Source organism: Thalassophryne amazonica, chromosome 3, assembly GCF_902500255.1.
Source record: "Thalassophryne amazonica chromosome 3, fThaAma1.1, whole genome shotgun sequence".
NCBI lineage: Eukaryota > Metazoa > Chordata > Actinopteri > Batrachoidiformes > Batrachoididae > Thalassophryne > Thalassophryne amazonica.
Window position 1 is genome coordinate 44,358,120 of NC_047105.1, and position 26,152 is coordinate 44,384,271.

The 26,152-nt window shown below is 45.1% G+C and overlaps 1 protein-coding gene across 1 annotated transcript in view; it reads right to left on the minus strand.

Moving 5' to 3' along the window:
* Positions 1–26,152, minus strand: part of arhgap9 (Rho GTPase activating protein 9) — a 164,200-nt gene that overhangs the window by 103,174 nt on the left and 34,874 nt on the right. Inside the window, 3 exon segments of the mRNA XM_034166131.1 lie at positions 5,638–6,023; positions 8,419–8,617; positions 8,804–9,153. Of these exon segments, the coding sequence (XP_034022022.1) occupies positions 5,638–6,023; positions 8,419–8,617; positions 8,804–9,025 (807 nt within the window). The 5' untranslated portion in view covers positions 9,026–9,153.

The following is a 26,152-nucleotide window of genomic DNA, read 5'->3' on the forward strand; positions in this document are numbered from 1 at the left end:
TTTTTGATTAATTAATAAGCTGGAATGGAAGATTGCTGCTAATCCTCCGCCCCGGCCCGTGCTACGAGCATTCTGACAGTTAGTGTGACTCGGGGGTGTTGACTCATTTAAACTAACATATTCATCCTGCTGTAACCAGGTTTCTGTAAGGCAGAATAAATCAATATGTTGATCAATTATTATATCATTTACCAACAGGGACTTAGAAGAGAGAGACCTAATGTTTAATAGACCACATTTAACTGTTTTAGTCTGTGGTGCAGTTGAAGGTGCTATATTATTTTTTCTTTTTGAATTTTTATGCTTAAATAGATTTTTGCTGGTTATTGGTAGTCTGGGAGCAGGCACCGTCTCTACGGGGATGGGGTAATGAGGGGATGGCAGGGGGAGAGAAGCTGCAGAGAGGTGTGTAAGACTACAACTCTGCTTCCTGGTCCCAACCCTGGATAGTCACGGTTTGGAGGATTTAAGAAAATTGGCCAGATTTCTAGAAATGAGAGCTGCTCCATCCAAAGTGGGATGGATGCCGTCTCTCCTAACAAGACCAGGTTTTCCCCAGAAGCTTTGCCAATTATCTATGAAGCCCACCTCATTTTTTGGACACCACTCAGACAGACAGCAATTCAAGGAGAACATGCGGCTAAACATGTCACTCCCGGTCTGATTGGGGAGGGGCCCAGAGAAAACTACAGAGTCCAACATTGTTTTTGCAAAGTTACACACCGATTTAATGTTAATTTTAGTGACCTCCGACTGGCGTAACCGGGTGTCATTACTGCCGACGTGAATTACAATCTTACCAAATTTACGCTTAGCCTTAGCCAGCAGTTTCAAATTTCCTTCAATGTCGCCTGCTCTGGCCCCCGGAAGACAATTGACTATGGTTGCTGGTGTCGCTAACTTCACATTTCGCAAAACAGAGTCGCCAATAACCAGAGTTTGATCCTCAGCGGGTGTGTCGTCGAGTGGGGAAAAACGGTTAGAGATGTGAACGGGTTGGCGGTGTACACAGGGCTTCTGTTTAGAACTACGCTTCCTCCTCACAGTCACCCAGTCGGCCTGCTTTCCCGGCTGCTCTGGATCTGCCAGGGGGTAACTAACGGCGGCTAAGCTACCTTGGTCCGCACCGACTACAGGGGCCTGGCTAGCTGTAGAATTTTCCACGGTGCGGAGCCGAGTCTCCAATTCGCCCAGCCTGGCCTCCAAAGCTACGAATAAGCTACACTTATTACAAGTACCGTTACTGCTAAAGGAGGCCGAGGAATAACTAAACATTTCACACCCAGAGCAGAAAAGTGCGGGAGAGACAGGAGAAGCCGCCATGCTAAATCGGCTAAGAGCTAGTAGCTACGCTAAGCTAGTGGATTCCTAAAAACACGCAAAGTGAATAATGTGTAAATAATATAGAGGTGATTCAGCAGAAGGAGTGCTTTAGTTAAGGCACGTAAAGATTACACTGGGAAACAAATCGTAATCTAGATAACTAGATCAATCTAACTGCGCAGATTAAACAGCTAACAGATACAGAAAAACACCGCTGTGCTCCGGAACAGGAAGTGATACAATACCGCAGACAATAGTCTAAAATCACAAAATGCCCTGCAATAGACTGGCATCCTGTCCAGGGTGTACAGGGTGCACATCCAGAAAGGGTTCACAGCGCTTAACATTTTCCACATTTTGTTACGTTACATTCCAAAATTGAGTAAATTCATTTTCCCCTCAAAATTCTACTCACAACACCCCATAATGACAACATGAAAAAAAAAGTTATTTTTAATTTTGGCAAATTTATTAAAAATAAAAAAACTAAGAACTCACATGTACATACGTATATACACCCTTTGCTCAAAACTTTGTTGATGCACATTTGGCAGCAATTACAGCCTCAAGTCTTGTTGAATACAAGCTTGGTACACTTATTGTTGGGCAGTTTTGCCGATTCCTCTTCGCAACACCTCTCAAGCTCCATCAGGCTGGATGGGGAACATTGGCCCTATTGGTGCACAAAGCTCAGCCCAGCCCAAGCACACTGCAAGCACTCAGGACTGTCCGAAGCAAAGCCCAGCAGACTGCCCGTCACTGCGCCAACACCTACTGGCTAAACCTCTGCAGCAGCATACAAACAGCTGCCAAGATTGGGAATGCAAGAGGAATGTACAGGGGCATCAAGAAGGCAATGGGCCCAGCTCCAGCCAAGACTGCACCCCTCAAGTCGAAGACTGGAGAAGTCATTACTGACATGGAGAAGCAGATGCAGCGGTGGACAGAGTATTACCTGGAACTCTATGCGACAGAAAACACTGTCACTGATGCTGTCCTCAACGCCATCCCTGACATGCCAGTGATGGAGGAGCTTGACGCTCTACCTACAGTGGAAGAACTTAGCAAAGCCATCGACTGCCTTGTGTGCGGGAAGGCCCCTGGCAGTGATGGTATCCCACCAGAGGTCCTCAAGAGTGGGAAACCTGCTTTGCTTTCTGCAAAACACCTCCGTTGGAAGCCTTACAGGACAAGTTTGAACATGGCCAGCTGTTAAACAATTTCTCTGATACTCACTCGACTGAAAGCCATCGAAAGCCACCTAAATCTTACGAATGGTTATCAACACGGAGGCGTTTTCATGTGGAGCTGCGTGATGAGCGGCTGCGTCCCGATGCGCGAATCCGTCCGCACGTCTTTCATTACAAAATCTCTTTTAACAGTGGAATGTCCAGATAAACTGCTGATCCCGACCTCTTCTGAAACTTCTCTGTTCTCTCACGACGTCCTGGGTCAACAGAGGCTTAAATTTGGAAGTTTTCAGCTCGAAACAGGCTGACGACGGCGGCTCGGGGCGCGGTGCGCCGTCTGGCTCCGTGGGCAGTCCTTAAAGCGACAGTAACACTCCATAATCTCTCATCAGCCCTTAAAATTTTCACCAAAAACCATCTGAATTTCTCGAATGGTGTCCACTTAGATCTGCCTCACCGTTTCTGAAAAAACTTTGATAAAGCAAAGCGCCAGTCTCTCAACAAGTTGTCAGACAAAGGAATTCTGACGGGAGGGGTGGACCAGTGCTCACTCAAAGCCTGCCCACAGGCGAATGACGCAACCGACAGGCGTGAAAAAACTCATGCATGCGCACGAGGGTTCAAGCTAGTCTGATGTAATCGCACGTGATTCAAATCCATATAGTTTTTGAAAAAAATAAAAAGGTCCGTTTCTTTTCTCACAGACCTCGTACAAGAACAAAGGAGACCGCAGCAACTGCAACAACTATAGGGGCATCTCCCTGTTAAGCATCGTTGGCAAAGTGTTTGCCCATGTTGCGCTTACTTGCCCGCAAGCCCTCGCCTCCCGCATCTATCCAGAGACCCAGTGCGACTTCAGGGCTGGTTGCTCAACAGCGGACATGATCTTCTCACTCTGCCAACTGCAGGAGAAGTGTCATTAACAGCAGATGCCTCTTTATATTGCGTTCATTGATTTGACAAAGGCGTTTGATTTGGTCAGTCGTAGTGGATTCTTCACGCTGCTGCGGAAAATAGGCTGTCCCCCGCAGCTGCTTCCAGTGGTCACATCATTCAATGACAACATGCACGGCACAGTCTGTTATAACGGCGCGACGTCTGAGGCCTTTACAGTCAGCAGTGATGTGAAGCAAGGTTGTGTCCTCGCTCTGACACTGTTTGGCATCTTCTTCTCCCTGCTCCTCCAGTATGCTTTCCAAGACTGCAGTGATGGTGTCTACATCTACACCAGGTCCGACGGCAAGCTCTTTAACATTGCTCACCTTCATGCCAGATCTAAAGTCACAGAAGTACTCATCCATGAGATGCTGTTTGCCGACGGTGCAGCCTTGGTAGCTCACACAAAGGATGGTCTCCAACAGCTAGTCACTCTCCTATCCCATGCCTGCAAGGACTTTGGTTTAACCATCAGTCTGAAGAAGACAAACGTTATGGCTCAGGGCATCAAGCTCCCACAAAGAATCGCCATTGACGGATACACCTTAGAGGTCATCGACAACTTCACGTACCTCAGGTCCACTATCTCCAGCACGCTGTCCATCAACACAGAAGTCAACAGCAGAATCGCCAAGGCAGCAGCAGTCATGGCAAAACTGCAACAATGAGTTTGGAACAACTCCAACCTCAACGTGAAAACCAAGATGCGCATCTACCAGGCCTGCGTGCTCAGCACTCTTCTGTACAGCAGCGAGATGTGGACCACCTATGCGAGGCATGAGCAGAAGCTGAACAGCTTCCATATGAGATGCCTGCATCGCATTCTGCACATACCTTGCAAGACAAGATCCCCAACACAGAGGTGCTGCACTGTACCAACATGGACAGCATGCACTCTGTGCTGTGCGAGAGGCACCTTCGATGGCTCGGTCATGTAAGGCAAATAGATGCAGGCCGCATTCCAAAGGACCTCCTCTACCGCCAACTGGCAGAAGGCTGTCGGAGGGTTGGGCACCCAAGACTGCGCTTTAAGGACGTCTGCAAGAGTGATATGCAGAACTGTGGTATTGACATCAAGACGAGGGAGACCCAAGCAGACGAACGCTCTGCTTGGCGCATTACTGTGAGGCAGGGTGTGAAATCTCAGAGGAAACGTGGAACACAATTGCCGCCCAAAAGAGAGCCAGGTGAAAGGAGCAGCAGCAACCGGCACAATGGTCAACATCTTTTGTCTGCACCAGATGTGACAGAGATTGTTACTCACGCATCGGCTTGCACAGCCACTCCAGGAAATGCAGCTGACCAAAGGAGCTACACCATTGCCTTTCAAGACGGACGGATGCCGACAATTTTGGATTGATCATTTAGTATGAGAATTCTTAAGTTACTGAACCTTTGCCTGTTTTTTCATAGACCCCTGCTGCCTCACCTATTTGGACTGATCTCCTCTGGTTTGTTCTCTGCACTGGGGTCACACCTTTGTATTTAGCTTCCTGCATTGCATTCCTTATTGTTTGCCTGCCATTTTGAATTGATCATTTACACTGATGGGCACAGCTAACCGAAAAGTTAGCTTCGATTACCACCAATCCTCTAACCGAAAAGTTAACTTTTATAATGCTAAACTGATAAACCACTAAAAAAAAAATAGGGGAAGTTACAACGACCCGCTAACTTTTAGTATTGACTCTGTATACTGTCAGCTACTGATAAGCCAGTTTCAAGTTTAAGCACCACTGGGGCTTCTGAGTAAATTCAAAGGCGATTATAAATCCAAAACAAACACATGAAAAATAAATAAAAACATTAAACCCCAAACACTGTAATCATCTTTATCAAAAGAAGACATAGTTTATATTATACTATGTGGCAACCAGCATGGAAGAATGAGTCTGAACTTTTGCCTTTATGTACCCTGCTAGCTGCTGCAAAGAAGTGTTATGAGCATTTCACACACAACAACACAGATGGTGGCAGAAGACATCAAACGCAAGGCACTTTTCACTCATGGTGACAACATAATTCGTCTTCATAACTCAGTTTATGCTTGTGCTGTAGACTGTGCGCCATAAATAATCAAGATAGGGCCCAATATCTGCCAGCCAGCGCATTGGAGACCTGAAGCACTGCCCTGGTTGTTGAGCTTTAGCTATTAAAATAGACTGTTTTATACAGCAGGTGTCCTTACCTGTAGATGGTTACTGGATGATTCGACCATGTCCCACTGACTACAGGACTTCTTAGGAATCCTGTGCTTGATGAGACTGAGGAACCGTCCGCCCACTTCATCATATGGGTTTTCCATAACATTTTCAGGCAGGTTGCTGGAACTCTGGCTTCGAGTAATAGTAGGTACCACTCTAGGATTCAGTGGTGCTGTTTTTGAGGTGGCTGTGCACGACCCAGTACTCATGAAGTGGTCTGATTGAAGAGTGGAAGAGCTGGAGGCAAAGGTGAATCCAGAGAGAGGCAGGGTGGGGAAATGGCCTCTCGCCGTGCTGGTGTTTTGGTCTTGACCCTGGAAGGCACAGTTGGAATTGAGGTTTTCCATAGATCGGTAGATGGATTTATTGACTGTGGGCCAGAAAAAAGCAGAAGAAATAAATAATATTTCTGATATGATCTCTTATAAACCTTTTTAATATTATTATTATTTTATTTAGGGCAGCACAGTGTTTTAGTAGTTAGCACTGCTTCCTCACAGCAAGAATCATGGGATGGATTCCCACCTGTGGCTTTTCTGTGTGGAGTTTGCATGTTCTCCCCATGTTTGCGTGGGTTCTCTCCGGGTGCTCCGGCTTCCTCCCACATCCAAAGACATGCAGGTTAAGTCGACTGGAAACTTTAAATTGTCCGTAGATGTGTGAGCAGGTGTGAATGAATTTGTTTGTCTATACAGTATGTGGTCCTGCAACAGACTGGCGTCCTTCCCGGGGTGTACCCCCGCCTCACACCCTATGACTGCTGGAATAGGCTCCAGCCCCCCATGACCCTTAATTGGAGTAAGCAGTGGAAGATGACTGTGAGTGTGATTATTTTATTTACTCCTAGTAATTGCAAGACACTTTAATCCAAATCTGCTCAACCTTCAGCAGCCTTCTGGCCCCAAACACTAAGTCCACATTATTATGGGAAAAAAAAACATTTTTGAGACATTGTTTTTTCAGTACAGACTCAAAAAGCTATTAAATCTTTCAACTTTTCCCTTTTTTGCTCAGTTCACTACAGTAGAGCTACCATGGATCTGCATGTTGATTTGGCACAAGTTTCACAATGGATGTCTTTCCTTCCTTACATGGAGAATGGGCACAGGTGGTCCTGAACCAGGAACCTTCTGTTTTGGAAACAAGTGTACTCACAAACTGGCTATCACACCACCACAGACTCAAACAAGAGTGCTCTGAGAGCACAATATCCCCTGCTGGCAAATGCTGCTTTGGAGCAAGTGCTTGCTACATTCTGATAACATTCCAAGGACTTGTACCAATTTTCACGAAATTTGTCTTAAATACATAGGTAAAGACTTGATTTCAGAATGCAGGCACCAACTCATGAAACTGGCAGTGTCTAGGTTTGCTGATCAAGGGCCATAACTCTGCCAAAATGTGCCAATCTTGAACAACATTACAATATGCGTATTAACCTTTAACAAGGATTCGTACTAAGTTATATGAAATTCTATATAAAAATGTGAGAGGAGTTGATTTCACAATGCAAGCATCCACTTATGAAACTGATGGAGTCTAGATTTCTTCATCAGGGGCCCTAACTTTGGTAAAAACGGGCCCAACTTGAACAATATGATAATATGCATATTACCAACCTATAGCAAAGACTTGTACCAAATTTTACAAAATTCTTCCTAAAAATGTGAGAGGAGTTGATTTCAGAATGCAGGCATCCACTCATGAAACTGACTGAATCTAGATTTGTTAATCAAGGGCCGTAACTTTGGTAACATTGGCCTAACTTGAACAAAATGATAATATGCATATCACCAACCTATAACAAGGACTTGTACCAAGTTTCACTTGGGATGGATGGTCAGACGGACAGACAGACAGACAGATGAACAGACGGAAATCACCGTAACATAATCCTCCTTCAGGCCTTCGGCCAGCAGGAGATAAAAACGACTGTACATGAAAGATAAACTCACGGGCCTTATCTTGATAATCTTCTCTACACTCTTGAACGTGGATCACACAAATGCATTTGGGTAGTGTCCAACTGAACATTGCTGTTTACCTGCCATATAATCTGAACACAAGGTAGATTTTACTTTGCAATCAGTGACTAAGTCCCTTATTTAGTCATTAATTAGCCATAGGGGCATTTTGACGTGACATGAATGACATTATTTCAGTTGTCATTTGTCTTTACATTTAAGAGCTGGAGTGTACTAAGACCCGACGCTTTGCTATTCACACGGTGGACTGAAGCGAGAGGTTTTCTGGTGGCTTCACAGATCTGCATCCAACACATTAACATGCATAAGAGGAGAGCCACCACCAAACCGCCTTGACATGAAGCAGTAACGTAGTAAAGAGAAATTTTGTATTTTCCCCATTTGTATTTACTTTTATTTCATTTACAGTGATTGTTATTTTCAATTCAGTTTTTTCAAAGCAGAAAATTCTCATGTTGTGAACCAGAATATTGGTCATCATAAATTCCAGAAATACTATCCTCGACTTTAGACAAGGTTTTTCATGATCTATGGTGCTTACTTTCTGCTGCTGTACATGCACCAATATTGCTACTGACCACATATTATTTTAAGAGCGACACATGCACAAGTGCATTCACTATATAAAGAACATGGGTGCTGGCTGCGAAAACTGAAATTAGCAGGGGCGCTTGCACTGCACTGTGCGCTGTGTTGCACAAGGTGGAATACAGGACCACGGGTGTTTCTGCAGCTGCCACACTTCTTTTTTTTACTCTCAGTGAATCACTGACACTTTACCTTGGTACTGATTGTTGTAGGTAGGAGCCGTTGGACTGGGAGTGAGTGACACCCTTGGCAGGATTCTGGGGTTGGAGCCAAGCGAAGCAGACATGACCAGACGCTGTGGTGAGGATACTGGTGCAATGGGTACCTCAGTGACATATGTGGCCGGTACATATAATGGCTTTGTTTTACTGGCTGCTCCAATCCTCCGGACCTGTCAAAGCATAAATGGAATGACAAATGAAAACCAATCTAAACCTAATTTGTTAACCAAGTGTGTTTTAATGGCCACTAAATAAAACAATATAATAACTAAAGACTAATTTAAAAAAAACTCCCAAAAGGCATCATGTAACTTGCAGTTTCATGAACATTGTACATACAAAAATAGCTTTCTTACCTGCCACCAATCAGCGTTGGTTTTTTTCAGCAGAATAAAGCGTTCACCTTCCCTTATGCACACCTGCCGCCCATCAGCACCTCGGTAGTTGTAGTCATACTGAGCCTCGAGGACCACTGTACCGCTGGGGACCCCACAGACTGTCACCTCTCTTTTGGCCATCACTGGTGCTGAAGCAGGCTGCTGATGCTCCACAGAACGTCGCCAAGCGCCAGACAACATGGCTCTTCCTGTAGTCCCGATTAGTACACTTGCCTGTGAGTGTGGTGATGTTGCATGCTGGTTTTACTGTTCTGGTTAGAACAGGGCAGGTATGGCTGAATCCAGATCTGTACCATGCTCTGAAACATCTACAAAGGTAAAATTGGAATGGTGTTTGACTTGAAAGTGAGACACAGTAACGACAACAGCATGAAAATGTAAATGCACAGATTTTAAAAGAAAAAAATCCATTGGTCTCTGCAGGTTTAAAGACCATGAATCCTTTTAGGTGGAAAACCCAAAGTCTGAGTTGATCTGTAGTAAATTACCTCATGATGATAGAAAATGGTCCTTTTTGCCTCCATCTCAACCCTAAAACCCATATTTGTTAATACTGAACATACTCCCTATTTTTGAAAGCATTAACTTATAAGACAATATTCATTCATTCATTTTCTATAACCATTTAATCTAACTAAGGGTCACGGGGTGGGGGGTGGCTGCTGGTGCCTATCCCATCAGTAAGACAATAGTATTATTTTTATCATTAAAATTATACCTGTACCACTGCCATACCTGTGGATAAATCAAACTAGCCAAACTTACCCAAAATAAAAACTATTACAAAACTTAAATATTTAAAATATATACGTTTTATAGTAAATTAATAAAATTATTGAAATATAGAAAATCCGCAATTAACAACAGCTAAGTATTTTAGCAGGTTTCTTTAGTCATAGTATTTGTGAAATAAGAATGTATAAATAAAATATACTTTATTATGACCACAACCAATAAATGTGGCTATAATCTGTTCAATCATTAGTCTTTCCTGAGAGCAGTTTTTGGGAAAATACTGAGAAACATGTTCTAATGAGGTCCTTATAAAATTATATATACTTAACCCAGTTCATAATTGAAAAATGCTGTCACTGTATTGCAGCAATGTTTCCTTATTTTAGCTTAACGTTACAATCTAAATGCAATAGTATGTTATGTAATTGGTTTGGTGTTAGCTTAGCAATAGCTGCAATGTCAAGGCCCTGACATTGCAAATTAAGTTAGCATGAGCTCTGAGTGCACAGACCCGGTGTCACCGACCGAACGGTCCCCCCCTAAAAATTGGTCCGCCCTGCTTTCACTGCGCATGCATCATTTCGGACCACAGCAGCACATCTGAGTCTGACTCTCTACACCCAAAGTGATCAAAGGGAATAATATGATTATTAACCATCAAATGACAAAGTAAAACCACTTAAATCATTCTAAAGTCAGTTTTAAGCAGAAACAAGGCGATAATCGGTGAGTTGCTACTGACTCAAAGTCACGTCAGAGTCAGACGTGCTGCTGCTGTGCTCTCATAGCTTCCCCCATCTTTTATTATGAAATAATGCTGACTTTATGTGGAAATGATTGTTGTATAAAAGCTTCAGATATCTGTCGCTGAGATAGATGATGACTGGGGTGCAATTTTAAGCAGAAATGAGGTGATAATTGGTGAATCGTTGGTGATGCTCAGAAATGATGCTGCTGAGCTCTGAAATGACGCATACAAATTTCCAATACAAATGTTTCATAATAATATTGTTTGTGTGACATACACACGCATGCACGCACACACACACCCATGTTCGTTTCAATGTTGGGGTCAGAAAACTGTCACAGCAGAACTGATGTCAATTATTTTACAAGATCGTAAATGGGATTCTTTTGCTCAGTGCCTACGTTTCTAATCCAAATATGCTTGTCAGGATTGGGGTTTTGTTTTCTGGCTTTGATTTGGCTTTGTTGAGTTTCTTGCTGGGGTTTTTCTGGTTGGGGTTTGTCTGTCCCTTTTTCTCTTGACCTTCCCTGCTGATTCTTGGTGGTGGGTGTTCCTCTCTCTCTCCGGTCACGCCCTCTTTCTGGTTCATTCCATGCACACCTGTTCCTAATCAGCACCTCATTACCTGGGTTTATTTAAGCTCCTCTGTTCTCCTTGTTCTTCACCAGATTGTTGTGCCCTGTGCCTGCTTTCCAGCTCTTCTTGTATTCTCGACCTGCTAGCCTCAAGTGTGTACGACTACCTGCCTGTATCTTCGACCACACCTTCTGCCTGATGATTCTGTTTTTGTTACTCTTGTTGGACTGCTTCACTGTGTACCGGACCCTGTTTACTGATTTAGTAAACAGCTTTTACCTACAGAGCCAGTTGTCTGTGTCCTGCATTTGCGTCCAGCCATATCTGACTGCTAGTCCTGATAATGCTTGAGACTTTACTTCATGTGCAATGTTATGATCAAGTTGATTGTATTTTATTAATCACCAATGTTTTCCTGTTGATGTTAGCCTTCCACTATGACATGTGCTGCTGTCTTTCTTGGCCAGGTCATCCTTGTAAAAGAGGTTTGAATCTCAGTGGAATTCTACCTGGTTAAATAAAGGTTATTATTATTATTACTTTGAGTTTGCCTCGCTAACAATTTATTTTTGTAGTTTTCCCCTGCTTTCTTCACTTTCTTTCCTACCCAATCTAAAACTGATGTCAGATGGATGTTCAACCACCATTACTGTGAATAAAATATCAGCCTTTTGCTCTTACATTGCTGTGGTTGGTTATGTTATTGTTTGTCCTAAACTGTACGGAGTGCTTCGCTATTCTCAACATCTCTGGACCATCCCATGTCTTGTCCAAGGTTCACCAAACATTCTTCCTTTGTGCTAGCTAAATGTGGGCTTTCTGATGAACATTTCACTCCTCATTCTTTTTGTATTGGAGCCGCTGCTACAGCTGCTCAGCAGGGATTTGAATCTTAAGGTGTTTTGGACCTCATTAATCAGGTTATTTCACTAAGCCCCTCTTAGTACAAATTACTACTTAGAATCAGGAAGCTTTCATTACAAAAAAAAAAAAGTAAAATAAAACTCAGGTTTGGTTCTACAAATTTCCTGATATGGATGAGTGCATGGAAGGAGATGGAGTGTTACTGCAGATATTTTCCACACCAGGACACCACTTTCCTACCATCCTTCCATCCTAATGCATCTAAGAGACATGTGTCTGTGACCAACTCATGCATTTGGAGGATGTAAAGAGTGCAGTAAACCCAAAATAGCATCAGTCTCTGTCTTTCCACCTGAGCCATCATCCCCAAGCTAAGCTCCTACTCTACCCAGCATCCAAGACCACTTACATAAGAGAATATGTAACTTTCTGCCAGACACACAGTGATAGAGCCTCACGCAAGTGCATGCCCCCCTTCCCTTTCAAATGCTCACAGAGGCGCAGAGTAAACATTCTAACGTACTTTGTAACGGCAATTCAGTCACAGTCACACCCAACCCATGACAGTCTGGGTGAGCAGAACACAGACATCCAACAAGAGACTGCAGAGAATTAAAATAGGAATACATTACTGGGGGTATTATAGTGGGTCTGGCATAAATGTACAGGGTGTAGAAGTGAAAAATATGAGAAAAGTAGAGGAGTGAAAACTGTGTGATGAAACATAAGAAGGACAGAAGAATTGAGAAATGGATGAAGCTGGACAACGCTGCGAGCTGAGAACGTGATGGAAAGGAGGGCGGAGCTAGCTGGTTGATAATCCCACTGTTATTACAGCGCACGAATGAATGTGTGACCCCCCTCACCTCCAGAGAATTATAGTAAAACCCCTCTGTACCAACATATGGGTAGACGGTCTGCCTGACAAGCTGACAAGGTGCACGAGGGTCTTTCCAACTGACTTCACCAAAATGCAAAAAAAATAAAAAATAAAAAAAATAATCAGAAAAACAAAAAAAGATTTGGCTTTTGGAATAGATATGGTGTAGTAAACAGACATCTGCTCCCCGTCACATTGCACACGAGCAGGGACAGCTGACAGAACACACAAGAGAGCTGCAAAAAAAACCAAAAACAAAATAAATCAGCTGATCATTCAAAAGTCTACCTTAGAATGTGTTTTCCTCTAAAGCAGGGGTGGGCAATCATGTGCCATGAAGGGCCAAAACACTGCAGGTTTTCCTTTCTACCAATCACCTCAGCAGGTGATTTCATTAAAGATCTGGTGTCTCAGCAGGTGATTTCATTGACTATCAGGTGTTTATGTTCAGAGGAGAATCTCATCAGCACCCAACTGCTGAGGTGACTGGTTGCAAGGAAAACCTGCACTGTCTCGGCCCTCGTTGCCCATCACTGCTCTAAAGCATGGTAATCATTTAAGAAAATTAACCAATGAGGGAAAAGCAAAATTAAAATATAACGCAATGCTAAAATACCCTCAGCCATATGAGCCTTGTGTTTGTTGTGTGGGCCGCTGAAGAGGAGGTACTGCTGGCCCACCACCAGAGGGCGCCCTACCTGAAGTGCGGGCTTCAGGCATGAGAGGGCGCAGCCGCCTCCAGGGAGCAGCCGGGAGTGGCAGGTGCCACTCATCATCTTCATCAACCCCATAAAAGCCGGACAGCATCTCCACCTCGCTGCCGAGATATCGTCTTACCTTCTAGGTATTACTCTCAGCCGTGTTTGGTGCCCAACGCACGTGATCTCTTCTGAACTGTTTGCAGGTGTCCTGATTCTCACTACTTGAAGCTGGAGGCTGGGTTCGTGGATGGTGGAGGAGTGACGTCTTTCACTCCTCACTCCGATAAGTAGTGACTCAGACTCTGCATAAACGGTGTTCTTGTTTCGGAGGTGGAGGTGTTTTTCCCACCAGAAAAAGGAGAGACTGTTTGCTGACTGTTTTACTAGGTGTGTACACACACACCATTAACTGTTTTTGCTTCCTGCCAGCAGTACCAGATCTGACAGCTGGAGACGGTGGCCACCTGGGGACTCGGAACTTGGTGGCTCCAGTATACTCCAGATCCGCTGGCAGTGGAAATCATGTGGGATCCGGCTCTTCTCTGGACAGACGTCTTCTATCCTCGAGCCTGCCCGCACGTCACCTTTGTATATTTGACTGCATTCCAAAATCTGCAATTGTCTGTATTTCATTGTGCACATTTCACAACAGTAAAGTGTTAAACTTTTGGCTCATCCATTGTCCATTCATTTACGGCCCCTGTTGTGGGTCCGTGTCACTACACTTTCCCAACAGGATATCTCGGCCAACGTCATGGATTCCGAGGGGCGTCAACCATCAGTTGAACAACCAATGGAAGAGCAGGGTGCACGGGCACCAGCAGGAGACATGGTAGGTGAGTTGCAGCAAATCCTCACCGCCTTCACTGCTTGGCTGGATTTAATGACCGAGCAGAACGTCATACTCAATCGTAGGATGGAGGCTCTCACCACACAGGTGGAAGGGCGTGCACAGGGCACGGCTGCAGCTCCTCCTCCTGCTGTCCTGGTGCTGAATATAGACATTCCAATGGTCGCTCAACAAACCCCCCCACCGTCCCCTGAAGCATACATAAGTCCCCCAGAACCGTACGGAGGCTGTGTGGAGATGTGCACAGACTTCTTGATGCAGTGTTCGCTCGTCTTGGCACAGCGTCCGGTCATGTACGCGTCAGACTCGAGCCGGGTGGCTTATGTGATTAATTTGCTTCGAGGTGAGGCACGCGCCTGAGCTACGGTGCTCTGGGAGCAGAATTCACGGCTCCTAACGACATATACTGGGTTTGTGAGGGAGTTCAAACAGGTTTCTGATCATCCAAATAGAGGCGAGACCGCTTCAACAGTGCTACTGTCTATGAGACAGGGGCATCGGAGTGCAGCCGAGTATGCAGTCGACTTCCGCATCGCGGCTGCAAGGTCCGGCTGGAATGCTGCTACACTCCGCGCCGCCTTCGTAAACGGACTGTCGGTCCTAAAGGAGCACCTGGTGGCTAAGGATGAGCCGCAGGACTTAGACGGGCTCATCGACCTGGTTATACGATTAGACAATCGGTTAGAAGAATGTCGTCGGGAGCGAGACAAAGGACGTGGCTGGTCACGCGCCATCCCTCTCCCTTTCGGGTCTGAAAAGGTTCCGCCCTCCCCACGCTCCACAGCCTCAGCGCTCCGTGTGGTTACAGCTCCCCCTGCTGACGATGCTATGGACACGAGCAGGGCTAAATTGAGAGCTTCCAATAGACAGAGGAGACTGGCCCGCGGGGATTGTTTCATCTGCGGCTCAAGTGAGCATCTGCAGAAAAACTGCCCCAGGCGGTTAAATACCAATGCCCACTCTTAGAAACTGGGCTAAGGGTGGGCCAAGAAATTCACGTGGGACACACACACATATCTGCATGTCTCCCAGTTACGATCCTGAGTGGGGATCTGACCCTTCAAGCCCCAGCACTGGTGGACACGGGGTCGGAAGGGAATCTGTTGGATAGCAGATGGGCAAGGGAGGTAGGGCTCCCTCTAGTGGCGCTCCCTTCACCATTGAAGGTGCGGGCACTAGATGGCACCCTTCTTCCTTTAATCACTCACAAGACACAACCAGTAACTCTGGTAGTGTCTGGGAATCATCGGGAGGAGATAGAGGTTTATGTGACTCCTTCTACCTCCCGCGTAATTTTGGGCTTCCCATGGATGATTAAACACAATCCCCAGATTGATTGGCCATCTGGGGTTGTGGCTCAGTGGAGTGAAACCTGCCACCGGGAGTGTTTAGGATCCTCGGTTCCCCCCGGTTTGACTGCTAATGAGGAGGTTAAAGTTCCCCCCAATCTGACGGCAGTGCCTGAGAAGTACCACGATCTTGCTGACGTCTTCAGCAAAGATCTGGCACTCACTCTTCCCCCACACCATCCGTCTGATTGCGCCATTGATTTGATCCCGGGCGTTGAGTACCCGTCCAGCAGGCTGTACAATCTCTCACGTCCAGAGCGCGAATCAATGGAAACCTATATCCGGGACTCATTAGCTGCCGGTCTGATCCGGAACTCCAGCTCCCCGATGGGTGCTGGTTTCTTTTTTGTGGGCAAGAAAGACGGCGGACTCTGTCCATGCATTGATTACAGAGGGCTGAACGAGATTACGGTTCGCAACCGATACCCTTTGCCCCTGTTAGATTCAGTGTTCACGCCCCTGCATGGAGCCCAAATCTTCACCAAACTCGATCTTAGGAATGCGTATCACCTGGTTCGGATACGGAAGGGAGATGAGTGGAAGACGGCATTTAACACCCCGTTAGGTCACTTTGAGTACCTGGTCATGCCGTTTGGCCTCACTAATGCCCCCGCGACGTTCCAAGCTTTGGTAAATGACGTCTTGCGGGACTTCCTGCACCGATTTGTCTTCGTATATCTGGACGATATACTCATCTTTTCCCCGGATCCTGAGACCCATGTCCAGCATGTACGTCAGGTCCTGCAGCGGTTGTTGGAGAACCGGCTGTTTGTGAAGGGCGAGAAGTGCGAGTTCCACCACACTTCTTTGTCCTTCCTGGGGTTCACAATCTCCTCCAACCCCGTCGCCCCTGATCCGGCCAAGGTTGCGGCGGTGAGAGATTGGCCCCAACCGACAAGCCGTAGGAAACTACAACAGTTCCTCGGCTTTGCAAATTTCTATAGGAGGTTCATTAAGGGCTATAGTCAGGTGGTTAGTCCTCTGACAGCCCTGACCTCCTCTAAAGTCCCCTTTACCTGGTCGGATCGGTGCGAAGCCGCGTTTAGGGAGTTGACACGTTGGTTTTCGACTGCACCAGTTCTGGTGCAGCCGGATCCTAGCCGCCAGTTTGTGGTTGAAGTGGATGCCTCTGACTCAGGGATAGGAGCCGTGCTGTCCCAGAGCGGGGAGTCCGACAAGGTTCTCCACCCATGTGCCTATTTTTCACGCAGGTTGACCCCGGCAGAGCGGAACTACGACGTGGGCAATGGGGAACTCCTTGCGGTGAAAGAGGCTCTTGAGGAGTGGAGACATCTATTGGAGGGAGCCGCGGTACCATTTACGGTTTTCATGGACCATCGGAACCTGGAGTATATCACGACCGCCAAGCGGCTGAACCCCAGGCAAGCTCGCTGGTCACTGTTCTTTGGACGTTTTGACTTCCGGATCACCTACCGCCCCGGGACCAAGAACCAAAGATCTGACGTCAGGGTTCACGAAGAGGAAGTCAAAACTGAGCTGTCAGATCCACCGGAACCAATCATCCCTGAGTCCACTATCATGGCCACCCTCACCTGGGACGTGGAGAAGACCATCCGGGAGGCCCTGGCATGGAGCCCGGACCCGGGGACCGGCCCGAAGAACCTTCTGTACATCCCACCAGAGGCCAGAGCTGCAGTCCTGGACTTCTGTCACGGTTCCAAGCTCTCCTGTCACCCAGGGGTGCGAAGAACCGTGGCAACTATAAATACTTGGGAACGCTGATCGATAGCAAGTTGAACTTTAATGACAATGCAGACCTGCTGTACAAGAAGGGGTAGCAGCATCTGTTTTGTCTTCGTAAGTTGTCATATTTTCAAGTGGACAGGACAATAATGACCCTATTTTATAAATCTTGTATTGAATCGGTTTTAAATTTTTCGATGATGTGCTGGTACGGAAATCTCAGCATTAAAGCAAGGAAGCCACTTCACAACATTGTAGAATTGTGCAGCAAGCTTTTGGGGGCCCAGCAGACCTCACTGTCTGACTTGTTTTCCAGACAGGTGAGGAGGAAGGCTCAGAGAATTTTATCTGATCTGGCCCACCCTCTCCATGGTGAATTTTGTTATTTGCCATCTGGAGCGAGGCTTAGGTTTCCTACAGTGAGGAGTAACAGATATAAGCATTCCTTTGTACCTGTGGCTATCTCTGTTCTGAATGCTGACCGGAGGAGAGAAGCAGGTACATAGGGTTGATGGCAAATCGTGTTAGGTAACTCGGTTCCTTTTCCATTGATCCAGGTCTATACTGTGTCCCCCTTGTGTACTGAATGTTTGGTGTGTTTTTGCTTGTGTTTTTGCTTTTCTTTTCTTTTCTTTTTATTCTGTGCTTTTCTGTATACCCATTGCTGTACAGCTCGTTGCTTCTTTGGAGACATTGAATAAATAAAGTGAAAGTGAAAGTGAAAAGTGGTCCAGCAGCGCTTCTGGTGGGCGTCCATGGAGACCGACGTCCGGGAGTACGTCCAGGCCTGTACCACCTGCGCCAGGGGCAAGGCAGACCACTCAAAGACTCAAAGACTCCTTCAGCCGCTTCCAGTGCCTCATCGTCCCTGGTCACACATTGGCCTGGACTTTGTCACGGGCCTCCCGCCGTCCCAGGGCATGACGACCATCCTCACGATAGTGGACCGATTCTCCAAGGCGGCCCACTTCGTGGCCCTCCCGAAGCTCCCAACGGCCCAGGAGACAGCAGACCTCCTGGTCCACCACGTCGTCCGTCTGCATGGGATACCAACTGACATTGTCTCGGATCGTGGTCCTCAGTTCTCCTCTCAAGTCTGGAGGAGTTTCTGCAGAGAACTGGGGGCCACCGTGAGCCTCTCGTCCGGGTATCACCCACAGACCAATGGACAGGCAGAGCGGGCTAACCAGGAGCTCGAACAGGCCCTTCGCTGTGTGACATCCGCGCACCCGGCGGCCTGGAGTGACCATCTGGCTGGATCGAGTACGCTCATAACAGTCAAGTGTCCTCTGCCACCGGCCTCTCCCCGTTTGAGGTGTGTCTGGGGTACCAGCCCCCACTGTTTCCAGTGGTGGAGGGAGAGGTCGGTGCGCCCTCGGTCCAGGCCCACCTACGAAGATGCCGTTGGGTGTGGCGCAGCGCCCGTTCTGCCCTGTTGAAGGTCCGGACAAGGGCCAAGGCCCATGCAGACCGCCAGCGTTCCCTGGCCCCTGCATACCAGCCCGGGCAGGAGATGTGGCTATCAACAAAGGACATCCCCCTACATGTGGACTCCCCTAAATTGAAGGACAGATACATCGACCCGTTCAAGATCCTCAAGGTCCTCAGTCGAGCCGCAGTGAAGCTCCAGCTCCCAGCTTCACTGCGGATCCACCCAATTTTTCACGTCTCCAGGATCAAACTACACCATACCTCACCTCTCCGTACTTCCGGACCGGCGCCGCCTCCTGCCTGGATCATCGACTGGGAGCTGGCATGGACAGTTCGCAGGCTCCTGGACGTCCGTCGGAAGGGCCGGGGGTTCCAGTACTTGGTGGACTGGGAGGGGTATGGACCTGAAGAACGCTCCTGGGTGAAGAGGAGCTTCATCCTGGACCCGGCCCTCCTGGCCGATTTCTACAACCGTCACCCTGACAAGCCAGGTCGGGCGCCAGGAGGCGCCCGTTGAGTGGAGGAGACCTGTTGTGTGGGCCGCTAAAGAGGAGGTACTGCTGACCCACCACCAGAGGGCGACCTGCCTGAAGTGCAGGCTTCAGGCATGAGAGGGCACAGCCACCTCCAGGGAGCAGCCGGGAGTGGCAGGTGCCACTCATCATCATCATCAACCCCATAAAAGCCGGACAGCATCTCCACCTCGCTGCCGAGATATCGTCTTACCTTCTAGGTATTACTCTCAGCCGTGTTTGGTGCCCAACGCACGTGATCTCTTCTGAACTGTTTGCAGGTGTCCTGATTCTCGCTACTTGAAGCTGGAGGCTGGGTTCGCGGATGGTGGAGGAGTGACGTCTTTCACTCCTCACTCCGATAAGTAGTGACTCAGACTCTGCATAAACTGTGTTCTTGTTTCGGAGGTGGATGTGTTTTTCCCACCAGAAAAAGGAGAGACTGTTTGCTGACTGTTTTACTGGGTGTGTACACACACACTCACCATTAACTGTTTTTGCTTCCTGCCAGCAGTACCAGATCTGACAGCTGGAGACGGTGGCCACTTGGGGACTCGGAACTTGGCGGCTCCAGTATACTCCAGATCCGCTGGCAGTGGAAATCGTGTGGGATCCGGCTCTTCTCTGGACAGACGTCTTCTATCCTCGAGCCTGCCCGCACGTCACCTTTGTATATTTGACTGCATTCCAAAATCTGCAATTGTCTGTATTTCGTTGTGCACATTTCACAACAGTAAAGTGTTAAACTTTTGGCTCATCCATTGTCCGTTCATTTACACCCCCTGTTGTGGGTCCGTGTCACTACACTTTCCCAACAGTGTTCTTTATAATTTGCAGTTGTTCAGTGACACCCCTCTATTAATCAGTCAATCAAAAACAATATTTACGTTTTAACAGCATCTGCAGGAGGCCTTGCGTGTGCGTTTACAACACCAATTCCAATGAAGTTGGAATGTTGTGTAAAATGTAAAAAAAACAGAATACAATTTGCAAATCCTCTTCAAACTATATTCAATTGAATACACCACAAAGACAAGATATTTAATGTTCAAATTGATAAACTTTATTGTTTTTGTGCAAATATTTGATCATTTTAAAATGGATACCTGGAACACGTTTCAACCTGGGACAGTGGTATGTTTACCAGATTCTCTGAGTTTTCTGATTGTATTATGAACTGTAGATGATGGAATCCCTAAATTCCTTGGAATTGAACGTTAAGAAACATTGTTCTTAAACTGTTGGACTATTTTTTCATGCATTTGTTCACAAAGAGGTGATCCTCGCCCCATCTTTGCTTGTGAACAGCTGAGACTTTTGGGGATGCTCCTTTTATACCCAATCATGAGTGTCCTCGGTTCCCAAACGCTTATTGAGTGTTGTTAGAAGGAAAGGTGATGTAACACAGTGGTAAATATACCACTGTCCCAACTTTTTTGAAACATGTTGCAGGCATCCATTTCAAAATGAGCAAATATTTGCACAAAAACAATAAAGTTTATTAGTTTGAACATTAAATATATTGTCTTTGTGGAATATTCAGTTGAATATAGGTTGAAGAGGATTTGCAAATCATTGTATTCTGTTTTTATTTACACTTTACATAACGTCCCAACTTCATTGGAATTGGGGTTGTACATGAGCTTTTGACAAAGCAGAAGTCATGCAAATCAAATATTTGTAGATCACCCTCTGTGCATTTTCTGGTATTAATTAGACAAATTTAGTTCCATAGGAAGCTAGCCTTGAGTTAGAGTGAACACTGACACCACAAAATCTATTAGCAGGTTACAAAAAGAGCATTTTTAGTTTTAGAAGTGTGTATTTGTCGCTATCTTTTACATTATATATGACAAAGAGGATATACACACAAACGAAACAGAGTATTGCAGCTAGCTACCAGCCTGTGATGTCACCATGCTAACATCTGCGAAATAAGTTCAGAGGTGTTATTAGGTTCCAAAAACAGTGTTTTCAGTTTTAGAAGTGTTTATTTCTCGCTATCTTTTACATTATATATGACAAAGAGGATATATTTGCACACAAACGAAACAGAGTTTTGCAGCTAGCTACCAGCCTGTGATGTCCCCATGCTAACGTCTGCGAAATAGGTTCACAGGTGTTATTTGGTTCCAAAAACAGTGTTTTCAGTTTTAGAAGTGTGTATTTCTCCCTAGCTTTTACACAATATTTGACAAAGAACATATATTTACACACAAATGAAACATTGCAGCTAGCTTCCTGCCTGTGACCATGCTAACGTCTGTGAAATAATTTCAGAGGTTTTATTAGGTTCCCAAAATGGTGTTTTCGGTTTTAGAAGTGTTTATTTCTCGCTATCTTTTACATAATATATGAGAGACTTGCATATAAACACAAAGCAAAGAGGTTTTGAAGAGATCAGCCACTGATGTCACAGTGTAGCTCTCCTCTGATTGGCTGTCATCCCCCGCCACTCAAAAACAAAGAACAGATTCAAACAATATGTGACTTTGTAACCTCTTAAAATATGTCAAGGTTATCCATCTTTCAACTTGTCTAGGGTCTGTATCCCAAGAATGTTCCCTGTGAATTTGAAGACTGTGGCAGTAATAGAACTAGACTTATGCTGAACACAGACAGATGGGTGGACAGACAGACAGACGAGCAGATAGACAGATGGACGGACAGACAGACAGACGGGCAGATAGATGGACGGACGGACGGAGGCCAGGTCTTCGCAATACCTTATGGCCATATGTTGGCCTCGGGTAAAAATGATGTTCACCTACACTTGTCAGGTCACACACGGTATATATTTTGTGACTGTAAACGTCAAAATATAATCCTGTTTTGTCTGCTTAATGTATAAGATGTTTTGGGCTGCTTGTGCAGCGTGCTTGTGCAGCGAAACAGAATCTTATCTGTACTTCCAAGTAACTCAAACCAAAGTTATGTACAGCAACACACCATAAGAGTGACAAAGGCAAGAGTCACAATTAGAATGGAGCAAACAGGAAACTGAAGTGATCAAGGTTCAGCCACAGATTGGGTCATATCCTCTCTCTATCATACAATTTCTTTTCTGATGTGCAGTGTCTTTGTCACTTCAGGACAGAGTGTGCTGCTGCATGCACCCATGTAGTTAAAATCACTACTGATTTGACTGTTGCACCATTTGACTTTTTTGTGGCCCTGTGACTTGCACTAATTGCTACCAAGCCTGGTAGCACAGAGTGGTATTTATTTCTGGTTAAACAATCCAAATGTATGCACTGAGAAAAGTGCTTCTATGTGTATCTAGGCTATTTTAAAAGACCAGTTCACTATTTTGGCACTTTATTTGTATTCAAACTTTGTGAGCAATCAAATGTCTGAGTGCACTATTCAAGTTTGACAATTCTGTATAGAAAATACATAAGTATTAATAAAGCACTGAGTGTAGAACTCTAAAGTAACTCAAATCTATGTTTAAAACCTTAAAACTACATTGCATAATCATTACGTTCTTGCATTTTCTGATTATTTATCAGATAGAGTGCAATCTGTTCTGTAGTCATGGTGCTCTGCGTACACCTGATCCTATCAGATCTCAGAAATGAAGCAGAGTAAGTTCTGATTAGTACTTGGCTGGGGGACAGTTTGGGAACAACAGGAATCGTGAGCACGTTTCTCCATTTAGAAATGAACAGGTAGATTTGTGTCAGGCAGGGCAAATGGTGGAAAATCTGTGCCAAATCCCAAAGTGGATCTGGCAACCCTGACTAACTGCAGGCAGTCAAAAGAACAACAGCAATGCTGGTGATATTTATGAATTAATATCAGGACCATTTACTGTTTACTGCTGTCCCTGGACAAAGGTGTTTGGTGATGTCAAAACCTTTGCAGAAGAATGATGGTCACAGTTTTGACGATCCCAGTGCTTCCTGTCTTGCTGTATGGTTGTAAGAAATGGATGCTGTGACATAAGGCAACAACTGGACATTTTTTTGTGATACATTCTTCGTAGCATCCTTGATTACAGCTAGAAAGACTTTGTGTCAAGTAAACACTTGCTTCAGCAGACTCGGACTGTGAGGGAACATCAGTTACAATTTGGCCCTATGGTGCCTTTCTCTGGTTACAATTAAGACAATTAAGAACTGAAAAAGACCATGAACCCAGACCACATATCACAAGACTGCGACAGAGAGACTTTCGTAGGCTTGGATCAGTTAGGGTGGTTCCTAACCAGGACCTGGGGCAGTTCTGTGGTGTGGTGGTAGCAGGGACATGTGGCATCACTGCATACTCCCACACCTGACCTGACCTGTCCTGTCCTGAGTATTTACTGTTAAGTGCTTCATCAATTTTTTAAGTGATCTCGTATTTTAAATGATACACAAATTAATATTACAATTTCTGCAAACACACTTTGGCTCAACTAAACATCCAGAAAACATGTAATACCCATTCAACTGGCAACCCATTGAACCTTTTAAGATCTTCTTCCTCTACAGACAGAAAGAGATTTCTAGATACTGGTGTCCTGTTAGTGTTTTCCTGTCTCTCTTCACAGTTCATATGAGTTGGATAAAAAAAATGAGCTCAGATTGTAGTAACAGCAAACAAATTCACATTAGTTCTCCAGGCAGCCAGCTCAGATCCACTGCATCTTACCACTGTATCTCAGGTGTCTCCAACTTGTATGAAATGCTACATTCATTCAATAGTTGGACTATATCTAAAGAATATTCTGTGTGACATGTAACTATAGCTGTAGGTTTTAATAAAACAAAGCACCTATAGGTGGTGTGTGGTTCTGATTAGGGACGGTCTATCTTCTACCTCCACTTCTTTCCTGCCCAACATCGTTGTTACAGTTCAACAGCTGACTGAAGCACTTTAGTTATCTGTCAAAACAACAAAGGTGATCCCACAGAAGTACTTCTGATATAACAATTCACACTGAAAAAAGTATAGTGGAATTTACTTTAAAAAAAAACCCTTGGTGAAATTTTTGGAGAAATTCTAAGTTCTAAATCTTAACTTAACTATGTGTATTCTCTTGTTTTGTTTGTACATGTTACACACGTATCATAAATCCTTCAAAACTGTGTCAGATCTAATAAAAATGTGTTTTTGAAAACCTCCGTCATCTGGCAACATATCCTCAAACATCTATCCATTCACCACAGGAGCTTTAAGTTTCTCTCCTCTACTGCTAAAGGAAATATGGACACATAAGTGGGAATCAAACCACCAACCTTTTCAGCAATGGGCATCTGGCGCTGTCAACCATGCCACACTGATCTAAAGCCAAGCAGGACATAAAAATGTGAACTGTTAACCTAGCTTTGGAAATACTGGACTGTTATCACCACACTCTACTGTGTTGGAGCAAACAGCCCATGAGCTGAACAGCTGGTGGTTCAAGTCCTGTTTGTGCACATATTTTTTGTGCATATATTTCAGACCAACTGAGTTATGGGGTATGTTAGTGTTAATGCCAAATGCCAGATTTTAAAATGTTGTTTGGAAAATACTTTTGTTTTTCACTTCCTTTTTCACAATTTTAGTTGGAAAATATTGCTACATAAACAGAGAAGTTTGTTCCAGTGCCTGACAAGTCAGTCATTTTCCTTAATTTCAATTTCACTTTATTTTCATTTATATAGCACCAGATCACAACAGAGTTGCCTCAAGGTGCTTCACACGAGTAAGGTCTAACATTACCAATCCAGATCATTCCTTCATTACAGAAATGGGAATCTCAGAAGAGTCTAATTACAAAACTATCTGATTCACACCATCAGGATAGTGATTTTAAAAAACTACACAATGTTTCAGCAGACTAATATGGTGCTAATCAACTCCTATTTAGCTGTGTAGCTCAGAAAATCAAATGAAGGAACAGTTTCTGATGACAGCATGTTTCTAGGTGCAGGTCAGATGGCACTGGAAATGGCATAGGTTCGCACACCCAAACACACAGAGAGGTCCATATGGTGTCAGAGACAGACACAAGGTGACTGAGAAGCAGTAAGCATGTGTGCCAAGGACACAACACAGGGCTCACGGTCTGCTGTTAAAAACAGAAGGATGGACATGCAATTGTGCAAGATTATGCAAAACTTTAAGAAAGGCAAACTCAAACTAGAATTTGTTTTACTTCAAGTACAAAGGTGTAGATGTGCATGTGAAATCTGGACAAAATGAAATGAAAATAGACTAAACATTTTGTGCACACATGCAAGAGACATGCACTCAGCTGACTCACCATGGACAGTATTTAGTTCTGCAAGGTCCTTTCTCTGATCCTGCATGCAACTCTGGTGATCAACCATATAAAACATTAAAAAAAAAATAAATCATTAATAGGCATGTAACAGACAGGCTGCTCTTCCAAATGAGAGAGCCATTGCTGTCTCCTCAGGCTTCTAGTCTTTCAGACGATTATAGAGCAACCAAAGAGGGGTTATGGAAAAGGCGGGGCAGAGAACCACTAAAACGGACACAAACTTCCAGCTCCCTGCTGAAAAAACCACACACACATACACATACAAACACACACCATCTCTGTCATTCTGTTGCACACACACACACACACACACACACGCTTAATCCTGTGCAGCAAAGTGGTCCTGCTTTAACTCACTGAACTCCTGCTGACCTGATCTGTACCTATTTAGACGTCATTTTGCCTGAGTTTAGGAAGAGATGAAGATGGAGAAAATGACAGAAAGGAAGGAAGTGTGAAAAAAAAAACAGGGCCTCTCATTTAGCATTAGCCATCCCTGCAAACAAACTACAGTATACTTGAAACTGGACTAAAGAGAGAGTGGAACAAAAATGACCATGAGACAGGTCCTGTGGCAGCACAAAAGGAGGTTGAGAGGAACCATTGGACAGTGTCACTGGCTGGGTTTTCATTATAGATTTGTACAAAACTTAAGTGATATTTTCAGAATGTTGATAACAATAGCTGCAAAATGAAAG